Source organism: Halichoerus grypus, chromosome 5 (assembly GCF_964656455.1).
Source record: "Halichoerus grypus chromosome 5, mHalGry1.hap1.1, whole genome shotgun sequence".
Lineage (NCBI taxonomy): Eukaryota > Metazoa > Chordata > Mammalia > Carnivora > Phocidae > Halichoerus > Halichoerus grypus.
This window is the reverse complement of record NC_135716.1, coordinates 89052343-89064949: the sequence shown is the minus strand read 5'-3', so window position 1 is coordinate 89064949 and position 12607 is coordinate 89052343. Positions and strand designations below refer to the sequence as shown.

The following is a 12607-nucleotide window of genomic DNA, read 5'->3' as shown; positions in this document are numbered from 1 at the left end:
GTAGAAAAGCATGAAAGAATGAAGCACACGCAAGAAGCATCGAGAAGTCCAATTTGGCCAGAGCACAGCGTATGGGAAGACAGGCAGCGAGAGACAGCATGAGAGGCTGCCCTGAGGCCATATCACAGAATGCTTTATCGCCCTGCTTAGGCACCTACATACCCTCTAGGCAGAAGAGAGCAACTTCAGCAATATAAACCAACTATGACCCCAGATGATGCTCGTGCTGACAACTTTGGCGATGTCTACTAATCCTCAGGGTAACAAGGACAATAATTTGGAGGAATAAACCAATGTATTCTCAACCTCAATAATCCATAGTCCCGTGGTTCCCATATGAAGAGCCAGCCTGCTGGCATCTGCGCCTTCGAGTATCTCATGTAGCATAGAAAGGGGATGCAAATGACAGCTGGGCCACAAAGCCCGCTGTCCTGTGGAAAACAAGGATGTGACATCAGGTGAATTCTTATCAAGGGGGGAAAGAAGTAAGAGATCTTCTGCTCCCACCTCAGGGGAGTATGAAAAAAGAGGAAACAGACGAAAGAGAAGCAAGTAGGTGGACTTACACGTGTCTTAGCTCCCTACTCAAACCAAAATCCAGGGGTGCGGGTGGGGAGCTTCAGAGGAAAACTGGCAGGGCAACCTCCACACACACACACACACACACAGGGCCGGCTGCATCAAAGTAAAAGTGCCGCCCAGTCTAAAGAATCAGGAAGAGGACAAGTCAGCATCTCCACACCTCCTATCGCCCTTTCCATGGTGAGTCAGGGACTTAGAGGTTCTCACATGCCATGACAGGGAAGGGAGGGTGACCCTAACACAGAGGTGCCATAGTCTAGGCAGGAGCCCAGTGGAGGACCCAGATGAGCCCTGAGGTGAGGCTGAGCCAGCCAGGGAGGCCCAGGAGGTCCAACCGAAGCAAAAACATGACAGCACAAGCTCAGCAGTCTCCTATCAGTAGAGCATGTCCACACAAGGGACCCAAGGCCCAGACTAGACATGACGGTCACCAAGAGAGGCCAATGAGGCCCTCTGCCCTGAGCACACACCACACATCTAGAGGCCATCTGGAGTAGTGTGGGAGACTCATTTGAATAGTTAATTTTCAACCCTACTCCAAAGTTACGTTTATCAACTAGACCCAAATATGGCTGTTAGTCTCCATCTCCCCACCTTCAACCAGAAAACAGTCATCTTTTCATTAAACTACTCTATATAACCTTGGGACTAATCTCTCTTCTTCCACCCTCGTCCCTGTCCGGTCTCTTCTCTACAAAGCAACCAAAGTGATCTTTGTTAACAGATACGTGGACCATGTCATTCTCATCAGTGGCTACCACTCTACTCAAAACTCAACCTAAATTCCTTGGCTGGCCTTGCAGGGCCCCTGCCTAGCTCTCCATCCCCACCCATGCTCTGCTACACCTGGGCCACAGGCTCCCGCCAAACTCAGCTGCTCTCAGTGCTGAGTGTGTCAAGCTCCTTCCCTGCTCAGGCCCCTCACACTCACTCTACCTCCAGTCAAAAAAATGTTCTTTTCTGTGCTCTTCACATAGCTGATGCCTCGTCCTAAGTCTCAGTGTAAATGTTACCTCCTGAGAGAGATGGTCCTTGATCATCCCTCCAAAATAGGATGCTTTCAGGTAAGAACCATGCCTATTTTCTACATCATTTTATTAAGAACCTAACATGACATGCTCTTTGGGCTCAATGAATATTTGTTCAGTGAGTGAATGAGTGAGTGAGCGCATGAATGAATAATGTGGGAAAGAGGGATTACCAGCCCCAAAGCCATAACAAGCCTTAGAGAATACAGACCAGACAACTCCCTCAATCCTATCTGCTTTCACTGGAGCACCACAGACAGAAGTCTCAAATGTCCTCCTGGGCAGAACGAGGTCTATTAGTAACTGTCTGCGCAGCTAAAACTATTCTGCAGCAGTCATGTTCAAACCTGCTCGAAGTGATAATGAGGAGACATGGAAAGTCAGAGGTTGGGGAAGCATTTTTCTTCCCCGATTTGATTTCCATTATCCTGATTTTACAGTCTGCGTCATCGAAGACCATAGCACAGGAAGAGGTGGTTGCTGGCTTACCACCTTTGGTTTTAATCATTTTCACTGACTTTTTGCCTAGAAACGTCCAGGCAGTTAATAAATGAGGTACACCTCACAGTGCATGGCGCAGACATAAATCGCACAACCTACAAAGAAAATGAAACTTCAATATCCTGAGTATGATTTTACAATATCAAGGCTGAAAAGGCCTTCCCTTATTAACACTCTCTTAGTTATTCTTTTTTTTTTTTTCTACCATATTGCTTTGAAAGATGTTCATCAGGGAAGAAAAAAAAAAACTCAGCCATATGAAAAATAAAAAATAAAAAACCTCTGCACTGATTTGATTGAAAAGTTAGAGCACAACGGGCTCGATAGTTTAGGATATAATGAGTGGCTCAGAGCTCCTATTGGATTTGCTTACGCAAACCTGGCTGTGGTTCCAGACTTCCTATCTGGTTCATGTAGCCAATTCTCATCAAGAAATAAAGACTGTGTTACCTGAGGAGAACAGGGCTGTGTCTTTTTGAAATCTAGTTTCCTGTTTGGGGGAAAAAAAAAAAATATCAAGGTTCAGCCGTCTTTTCCCCTTAGAGAAGACAAAGACTCTGCAACGGAAACTTCCTGCTAATTCCATGAGGACATGTCGGCGTCAGCTTCTTCCAAGAAAAAGTGTTCAGTGTAGAGTCACCTTTATTCCCACTTCTACCACTTTATTCTCCACGATGAGATTCTGGGCATGGTGTACCTTCCTCTCTGCCTTAGGCCTGCCAAGTTGGCACTCCAAGAGCAAATAATAGTAATAATAACTTCAGTATGCTAGAGGCCCTGGGAGTCTTTGGGTCAGTCAGCAAGGGTGGGAGGAAGGAATGGGAAGGGGGGGAAAGAAAAGCATAAAATATTTCATGAAAATAGAAACTCTTTCTTCACATTTCATGACTACTTATACCCAAAAAAGCAGGACCACAGCTATGTAAGGAAACTGGTAGTGGAGGTGTGTTGGCTAATTATTCATTCAGTCCTTTTCCAAGCACATATTCAGTGCTGTGCACCACCGGACAGACACAAATGCCTTAGAATTACACAGATGGAAGGGTCCTTCTTCTTAATTAGTGGTTTCTGGGCTTCAGGACAATTCTAATTCTCTCCCTCCAACATTTAAGGGGTGAACATTGATATTCCATATTTATTCTGTCAAACTAAAAGAATTACATCAATCCACGATCTCCTGCCATCATTTCATAAATTAAATGACATTTTAGTATCAAAAAAGGTTAAAAGGACAAAATAAAATACAGCCTATTTAAATGAACATTTACAGGTATAAACTGCCCCTATCCTGCCTTTCTTTTTCTTTTTTTTTTTTTTAAAGATTTTATTTATTTATTTGACAGAGAGAGAGGCAGCGAGAGAGGGAACACAAGCAAGGGGAGTGTGAGAGGGAGAAGCAGGTTTCCCGCGGAGCAGGGAGCCCAATGCGGGGCTCAATCCCAGGACCCTGGGATCATGACCTGAGCCAAAGGCAGACGCTTAACGACTGAGCCACCCAGGCGCCCCCTGCCTTTATTTTTCTCATCTTTCGGTGGACTATAAAAAATGTCTCCATAGACTGGTAGCTGAGAAGCAAACCACCGATTTGCAAATGAGGATTCGGAGGTGAAGCGATTTGTCAGAAGCAGTAGAGTCTGTCAGCTGCAGAGTTGAGTCTAGAACCTGAGTCCCCTAACTCCTGACCTGCTGTTTTCTACACCGGGTTTTGTAGAGGCACGATGTTTGGTTCTCAAAAAGCTCAAAATATTGAGAGGAAGACTGGTCACATGCACAGCTTAGAATGTGACAGGGTCACAAGAGAGGTATGGTGCACTAACAGTTCGATGAGGGAAAGCTCATTCAAAGCTGAAAAATGTAAGGAACGTTGTAGGGGAAAATGTCAGGAAGGTTTATGTTTGTACTAAACTCGAAGAGTAGAAGGAAGCTAGACAGATAAAGATGAACAGAAAGGTCATTCCTGGAAAGACAACAGCACAAGCAAAAGCAAAGCTGCTACCAAGTGCAAGCAACAGTAAAACTCCAACTAGATTGCTGAACTCCTGTGGATGCATGATGATGATTAGTGGGAAATGAGCCTACAAATGTAGCTGGTAACTAGCTACAGAGGACCTTAATGGAAAGACTTGGGATCTCGGACTATATATACTCCCTTCTGGCACTGAGGAGTCAACAGTTTTTGACAGAGAAATGATGCAATCTGAGCTATGTTTTAGGAAGACCCATCCCTCAGTGAATATATGTGATGGCTCATGACACATTAACCATGCAGTCCAGGTGACTCGGCTGGAAGCTGTCACAACAGCCTAAGGTGGAAGGAGGGCGGGTCCAGAACAAGGGTAGAAGCAGTAAGATGAGAAAGAAGAAAATATTCCATCAGTAGAAGCAACATAGTTTAGTGGCAGATTGGATGTGTGGAAGAGTCAGGTGTCCCGCCAGCCTCAGTGGCAAGATGGAAGCCAACAGGAAATACAGGCTTTAACAATGGAGAGGACTGGCAGGGGTGACAAAGGCATAGTATAGCTTGGAATATTTTGTTTACGAGCAACAAAACACCTTTCCCACCTTTCAAGTGCGGACTTGCTACAACTCTATTGGTCTCACCTGTTGTGGGGGTTAAAAAAGAGTTGACACACATGAACATTCGAATAATTTTCAATACTTGTGTGTGTTGACTGCCTCTGCTTGAAAACAATAAATTGTTCTCCACCCTCAACTAAAAACATGCAGAAAAAAAAGAGGGAGAAATTATGATTTCAGAGCTAATAGAGAACTTAGAAAACAGAGGCCAACTGGTCATTTTCTTGAAGAAGAAATCAAAACCCCAAAAGAAAATACCTTGCTCAGAATGACATAGGTAGCTAGTAGTTCATTTAGGATGAAAACCCAGGTCTCCAAACTACTAGCCCACCGCCTTTCCTTAGGAAGACTGGATAACATTTCACTTCAATTCCATTCCTCACACTGTCCTTCCTTCATTGCGTTCCTGAGAACAATGAGGATTCCCCCCCTCCATTGACTTTTCCTCTTTACTCTCTCATGCCTCCTAGCCATTCCTTTAAAAAGAAATACATGAAGTAAATAATTTTGTCATAAAATAGTAATCTTTCTCATTCAAGACAGTTGAGGGAAATAAAAACACAGTAGTAGGTGATCTAGCTCACAGAAGAGAATGGTTTATGCTACCCGGCATCTCTGTGACAAGTCTGAAAATGATTGCTAGGTAACAGGATGCAGACCTCCAGATTCCTGGGGGAAAGACCCGAGGTTAGTTTGCTTTACTAGAAGACACTCTGTTATATGAAATCATATCTACACAGCCAAAAGGAATGTTAAATAATTGTGCTTGTTGATGTATCTGGGGAATGAAGCCTTGTTAAACGGGCAAAAGCTGTTACCTTGATTTCAAACCGGGCAGAAGTAAGTATGCGTGACTCATCTATTTTGAATGTCAGCACATCATGAATTCACCAACATGACATTACAACAGAAAGATCAAACTGGTTACCTATTGGTTATAACACCTTCAAGAGCCAATGCAGGTCCTCTAATTCCCAACGATCCACTTTCTCCTTAATAAGCAATTTATGCTGTATAATTGCCTCTACTCCCCACTCCCCTTCATGCTTGTGCAGACCCAGCCGTTGACCAATGTAGGCTTCTACTAGTGACTTTACACGTGCTCCCTCATCTAGTCCTCATCACTAATTCGATGAGGCCAGGACATTTTCAGGCCAGGAAATACTGATGAAGGGAGTTAAGAAACTTGCTCAAGGTCATACAATCCGTCCATGGAAAGGTCAGAAATCAAACCAGGTATGGCTGCTACCAAATCCCATGAACTTAATCATGGTGCCCCACCCCCAACAAACCACCACTGCTCCCACCCCAGTCCAGATGAAGACAAAATATTCATATGAGTAGAATGTCCTCAGACACAGGAATGCTGTGAGAGAAGGTAGAAGTGAGAGGGATTTCAGGCAGCCATGTTTGGTCTTCTTTCATTGACATTGTCACGGTGAGTTGTGGCTTTTTAATTTCAGCTTGGGTGACAGTACTGACCCTCATGGCCTCTATAACTGATCGCGGTGAGGCAGCAGAATATTCATTCACCAGTGTTCTGGTTTGCCCAACAAGCTAAATTCTAAAGTTGTAATATTTGTTGCCACATCTCTGCCTTCATGAGAAACTAATGATTAAAATGGTGGCTGGCTGTCTTGGGAAAAAGTCCCATCAGTTATTCAAAGAATTTAGACTTGTGCTCCCCTCCTCTCCTGAACCACAATTAATCCCAAGGTTCCAATCACTCCAAAGGGCATTATCTATATTGCTGCACTATCTTGTTTCAGAGCTTGAAAAATCTTGATATTAAAGATTCCTGTAAGGACCCTCCATGGCTTCTGTTTACTATCTAAGGAGTCTATTGAAAGGGTTCAATAGTTTTTTAATAACATCCAAAGCAAACTAAAACTCTTTCTCTACTATAGATCAAATGTGGCAACCACAAGGAAAATCTGAAGTTGGGAATGCTTTACAGCTGCTGAGAAAGCCCAACAAGCGTATAGTACTTGTCTACCAGACTGAAGGGTTGTTGTATATCAAATTCCTCTGGAGGCAAAGAACATCTAAGGAGTCCTAGGCAAATGCACTATAAAAGACCAAAATACTCTTTCTATATAAACCAAAGATTATATCACTCACCTTCACTTGCCTGGCACATAGTAAGCACTCAATAAATACTTAGTAAATGAGTATTTTTCCTCTATTTCTTTCTTTGTCAGAGCACTAAGCATAGCATCCAACACAAAAGGTATTGAGTATTGTGGTATAAGTTCATTTTGCTCCAAGCAGGTCCAAAATAAAAGTACACAGACTTTCAAGCAAAATAAACAAGCAGAAACTCTTATTTTCAGAAAAGGATTCACCTCAGGATCCTCTTAATTAAACAAATTGTCAAAAGATGAAATACAGTCTAATTTGCAAAAAATGAGACTCTCATGCAATTTTCAGGGAATTGCATAAAGTGAGATCACTTATAAATCCATCTACTCACCCTCCTCAAAAAAAGAACATTGTCTAGAATGCCCACAGTTCCAGACTTGGCGTCTCTCTCCCTCTCCCCATACACCACTCCCCTGCCATACTTCCCCCATTAGTCTGGCCAATTCTTTTTTTTTTTTTTTTAAAGACTTTATTTATTTTTTGAGAGAGAGAGAACATGAGCACACAAGCAGAGGTGGGCAGAGGAAGAAGCAGACTCCCCACTGAGCAGGGAGCCCAATGTGGGGCTCGATCCCAGGACCCCGAGATCACGACCTGAGCCGAAGGCAGATGCTTAACTGACTGAGCCACCCAGGTGCCCCAATCTGGCCAATTCTTATGTGTGTCTCATCATCAGAGAAAGCATTAGCTCCTCCAGGAAAACTTCCCTCATTCCCCAGACGCAAGAACACCCTGTCCACATCTCTGTCATTAACTTATTTCACTGCTTTATCATTATGTATTTACATGTCTTTCACTCACCTAAAACTCTTCTTTGCTTATGGAGGAATTAAGTCCTAATCTGCTCAATTTCTCTACTAAGCTTAGACTATTGTAAGTTCTCAAAATCTCAAATATTTATGGAATGAATGAACATATTGCTGACATAAAAACACAGATGTTAGGGTGTGGCTGGTGATCACACAGAGGTAAATTTAGTCTGATAGTGTAAATGGAAGCAGTGGGTCTTCAACGGGGTTTGAGAGGCTTGATGACTTTGATGTAGCCGCTGCAGGGATACACGGAAAATTGCAGAGAAGAGGGAAGGAATGAATCAAACCTTGGTACTTGCAAAGGAATTGCAAATGATGAGGAACATTTGCCAAGATGCAGGAGAGACCACGAACACGGGTACAAGTACAGAGACATGAAAATGACCTAGGAGATTCGGTCCTCCTGGTCAAAGATTTTGTCTTTGATCTAAATCTAGATTATACCAGCTGCTACTAGGCATCACGGCCTTGTCATCACCAACATGGTGTTTGCACAGCAAGCCTGGCATCTCTCGTTCCAGGTCTTCAGTGTCATGTAGAAGGACTAAGTATTTTTTACCAAAGGCATGAATAAGCTCCTCGAACAGCAGATACAGCAGGAGCCTCTCAAAGGCAGCCTCTCACCTGCTGGTTCTGGTAGGCTGTGACTGTGGTAAACACGGTCTCAGGGAAGTTGAATGTTTTCACTCCATCCCCAACAGGGACAGGTTTGGTGGGCGAAAGGTCACTGCTGAAATCCTTGCGGATCACGTGAACTCGAGGCTGGTATTTGTGCATAGAGTGCAGAATGATCTGAAATGAGAAGGGGCCACATTATGCCAGAGTGCCTCAAAGGTCCTTACATCTTTTCAAGCTCTCATGCAAATATAACCACAGGATAGAAGCATTATAGGAAAAACACAGAGGGGGGTTGGGTGGGGGGAGATGCATAAGAAACTGGAAGCCAGTGTACTTGCCTATGGCAGGAAGGACTAAGTGACCGGATAGCATTACATGGACCCAGACAGCAGAGTATCCCAATCATGGGTGGTGGATGCAGTATGCTTGCCTTAACTGAACAATACTGAACAACTGTCCCAACACCAGAAAACAACACTCCGCTAAAACGTCTCAGAACCTCTGCTATGGGACAGTTGCTCCTTCCTGCTTCAAAGTTTCATCACGGGCTCATGCTGTCTTTAAATTCTATAAGCTGTCATTTGCACTTTGTTACCAAATTTATGACCACTCACTATGAGAGTGAATGTATATGTGCGTTCTCCCTTCCTTCGAAAAATGTCATTCCCTTAAAGATAAGACCCATGGTTTTAGTTCTTCAATCTTCCTATAGCACCCAATCTGGACCCTCACATTCAGTGAAAGTTCTATGTATGTCTTGCCACTAAAGATAAATTAATAACATCAAGTGCTCTAATTATACCTGGAAAGTCTTAAAACCTATTCTTCTCTTAAAAATGCATGAATTTCTCAACAAATCAGCCCAAACTGTCACTTAATTGTTTCTCTGAGTTTATTGCCCTGTGAGTTATTCCACTGACTTTTGTGACTTCTTTCACCATTTTTAAACTTGTCCTGTGTTTCTGTCTTCAAACTATCCCCTGACTAGACTGTGGGTTCCCAGAACATGAGAACTCTTGTCTGATAAACACAATCTGATGCACAGCAGACGTTTGCTAAATGTTAGATTTGTAATAAATGAAATTTCATGGGAAGAAAAAAAGGAACTTGTATGCCTAGTTACTTAAAATGACTCCAAATGGCATAGAGCTTCTTATTTTACCTGTTTGAAAAAGCCTAGGGCTAATCAGCTCTAGAGCCAAAAGGGAGGAAGAGGGAGATGGATGGGATTCTTTGACTCACATGTCCTTGATCATCCAACTCATTGTTGGTCAGCTTGAGTTTGTCGAAACTAACCACCTGTCTCATCCAAGTATCTCCAGAAGCTAGAGAATCAGGGTGTATATAAACTCTTGGGGGCACAGGGGAGTCCGCGTTGCCAGCCACCATCCACTTGGAGCTGTGGTACACATATCTGAGGTGGAGAGGGAGAGAGGCGAAATCAGAGACAGATACAGAGAGGGAAGAGAGGCCCAAGAAAGCCAGTAGAGACAGGAGACGGGAGAGACAGAGAGATGACAAGATGGAAAGTAGTAGGGATTAAACAGAGAATACAACAGAGAAAAGGAGTAGGGTAGAGAACCAGGGACAATCAGATAGAGATGAAAATGGAGAAAGAGGTGGGTTGGGGGAGGGCAGCAAAGGGTTGTGGTTAATGATCAAAGCTGCAGCCCTCACAAGGAAAACATTCTCACAGTCCTTTTTCTTTCTTTTCCCTCTCCTTGCCTTCCACCCCTGTGTGCACACAGGCATCCTGAGCCCATGTGTCTAGCTATGGAAAAGGTATTTTACTGCAACCTTTCACCTTTCAAATTCAAACCATATAATCCGTTGGCCACTTGTTCAGGATTTGGTTCCTTATTAAAAACATCTTCCATATTGTCCTATAAAACACAGCCATGTGCAGAGACCCTCCAAGCCTCTTACTTATTAACCATTTCTTTGCTGAGAATCTGAATTTTGAGGCATTTCTATGAAAATGGAGGGTTTTTGCCTCAGTGCAACCATTCCCAGAAACACCACCAAGTCTTCCCAGTTAGTGTTTTAGTGTTTCTTTGATGAATGCAGTTTTGAATATCATCATCATCCACATTATTTTCCCACAAAGGCACTGGAAGTGAGATGTTGTTTAGTAGCAAAGGAGGTCAGTTTTCCAGTTTGCCAATTGCCCTGTACTTCTGAAGAGAGTTCTCTACGGATTTGGCACCTCCCTGCTTCTCACTTATAAAGGACCACACAGGACCTGGATGCTAGCAAACAGAGGCACTCAGTCCAAATCACAAGATCCTCTAAAACAGATTGGAGACATCTCCTGTGCTAAGTCCTGCATCCAGATAACTTCTCTCTTGGGCAGCTCTCTCCCTCTACCATACTAGGCTGGTCTTTCCCATTCATTCATCTCTCCCCTCCTACTTCATAGGTTTGGAGCCAAGTTCTCAAACATTTCAAAAATGAGCCATGATTCACTGACCTGATTGACATCTCAAGAGATTGATTAAGCCACAGTTTGTGTCTGGCAAGAATTATGTGTAAGCCATCCAAGAAACAAAGACATCGTGTTGGACTGTAATGACTTTGAAGGAAAGTTACTTAACAAACTCGCTCACAACCCATATTGATAAACAATAATTCTCCTTTACTAAATGTTGTTCTTGAAATCTTACCCAATTCTCCTCTTCTTCCCCTCCATCATCCACAGGATAATCCATCAGACATATGATTGAATATACTGCACTGGTCCACTTCTCCTCCACCTCTCCAAAATAAATCATCTCAACTCATTTAGTATTTCATAAACCAAATCATTCAATATGTTAATCACTTTCAATGTTAACTGAATTAATTTTAGACCTAATATTCATTTGAGTTTTGTAACCCTGGCAGACACTATACAGTCCCGCTCTCTCCAGAGACATAGGGAGGATTCCAGACAAAATCATTACTAAGTCCTGATTTCCAACCACGAGTGACTACTTCCTGCACGGTGCTTTGCTACAGGTTATTGGCATATCCTCCATTCTTGTTCCCTATAGTGCATTGTACAGTGCACTGTGAAAATGCTTCATCTAATGATTTAAAGAACTGTCTTGGAATGCTGGTGATGTCCACAATCCCACACCCCAGAGTCATCATTACCTGTATCTTTTATTGTCCACAGGCACAATGTCCATTGCTATGTAATACTGCTGGTGTGGGTCCAGGCCAGTGATTTTCACTCTCATGGCAGGAAACATCCTCCTATGAAGGGGAATAGGCAGTAAGCTCAACAGTCAGAGGGGGAGAAGTAGCAGGAATAAAAGCTTAGAGAGTCTCCTCTTATCAAGAACACTAAACACACCAAAGTCCAATTCCTCTAATTCCCAAATTGGCTGCTTTTTTTACACTTTGGAAATTATTACTATAAAATATGCTGAGGACTCATTGCTGAAATAGCACCATTTCTTAACTTAGATTGACCTATTTGATGACTCATACACTCCAAGAGTTCATACCATACCCTGATTTCTATTATTAATATTTAATGTGATTAGATAGATAAGCAGATAGATAATGTGTATGTATCCACACATACATTTCCTATCAGACTATAACATTCTTGAAAATACTTACACTTAACAAAGTTGAATAACTTAACGCTTTTATTACTCAAGTAGCTTATCACAGTTGATTGTAGGTGATAATGAAATATTTTTTGATTGATTGAGTCTATTTAAAAGTAATCTCTAAAAAAAGAAGAAAAAAGGAAGAGGCTACCAGTCCCCAAACAAAGGGCCAACAAAGCTGAGGGTTTTTTAATGCATAAAACTGTAGAAAAATTTCTGCAAGTTCTCAGGCTGTCAACATGTGTGTCAGGAGGAGGACCCTGTGGAATCTGGAGCAAATACCAAATGAATTCTAGTGGCCTCTGGGCAATACCTTGTTTCTACCACAATGGCTTGTTAAACTTGCCAAAGCAAGCGAGGTCAGGATATGGCACTTTACAACTACTCTCATAATTGAAGAGGAGGAGAGGGAGCAGCCCAGAAGAGTATTGAGTTTCAAGGGTCTAGAATAAAATTCTCCATTCTTCTTTAACCATAAGAAAGAAGAAAAACATCAAACTCTTTTGTATGTCATTTACTTAGGAGTCAGACATAAAAAGTGCTCAGTTCAAAAATTTGGATTGCCTGAATGTGCTCTAGGGTACTTGTACACAAAATGCTGCATTAAGCTTAACCATCTGGGGCCAGTTAGTTGAGCTGGGCAGAGCACGGTGCTAATGAGGTCAAGGTCACAGGCTTGATCCGCATACAGCCTAATTGGCTTTGCTCCATTTCATGGCCATAGACCATACCCTGACCCCAGACA

The 12607-nt window shown here is 42.7% G+C and overlaps 1 protein-coding gene across 3 annotated transcripts in view; it reads right to left on the bottom strand.

Annotated features, from left to right (window-relative positions):
- The window catches only part of TBX15 (T-box transcription factor 15), a 100838-nt gene that overhangs the window by 30042 nt on the left and 58189 nt on the right, over window positions 1–12607 (bottom strand). For all 3 annotated transcript variants that reach the window (XM_036090105.2, XM_078072553.1, XM_078072552.1), the window contains exons 3-5: window positions 11396–11497; window positions 9503–9674; window positions 8267–8434 (exon numbers count right to left, since the gene is read on the bottom strand). In XM_036090105.2, the coding sequence (XP_035945998.1) occupies window positions 8267–8434; window positions 9503–9674; window positions 11396–11497 (442 nt within the window). The remainder of the gene's footprint in view (window positions 1–8266; window positions 8435–9502; window positions 9675–11395; window positions 11498–12607) is intronic.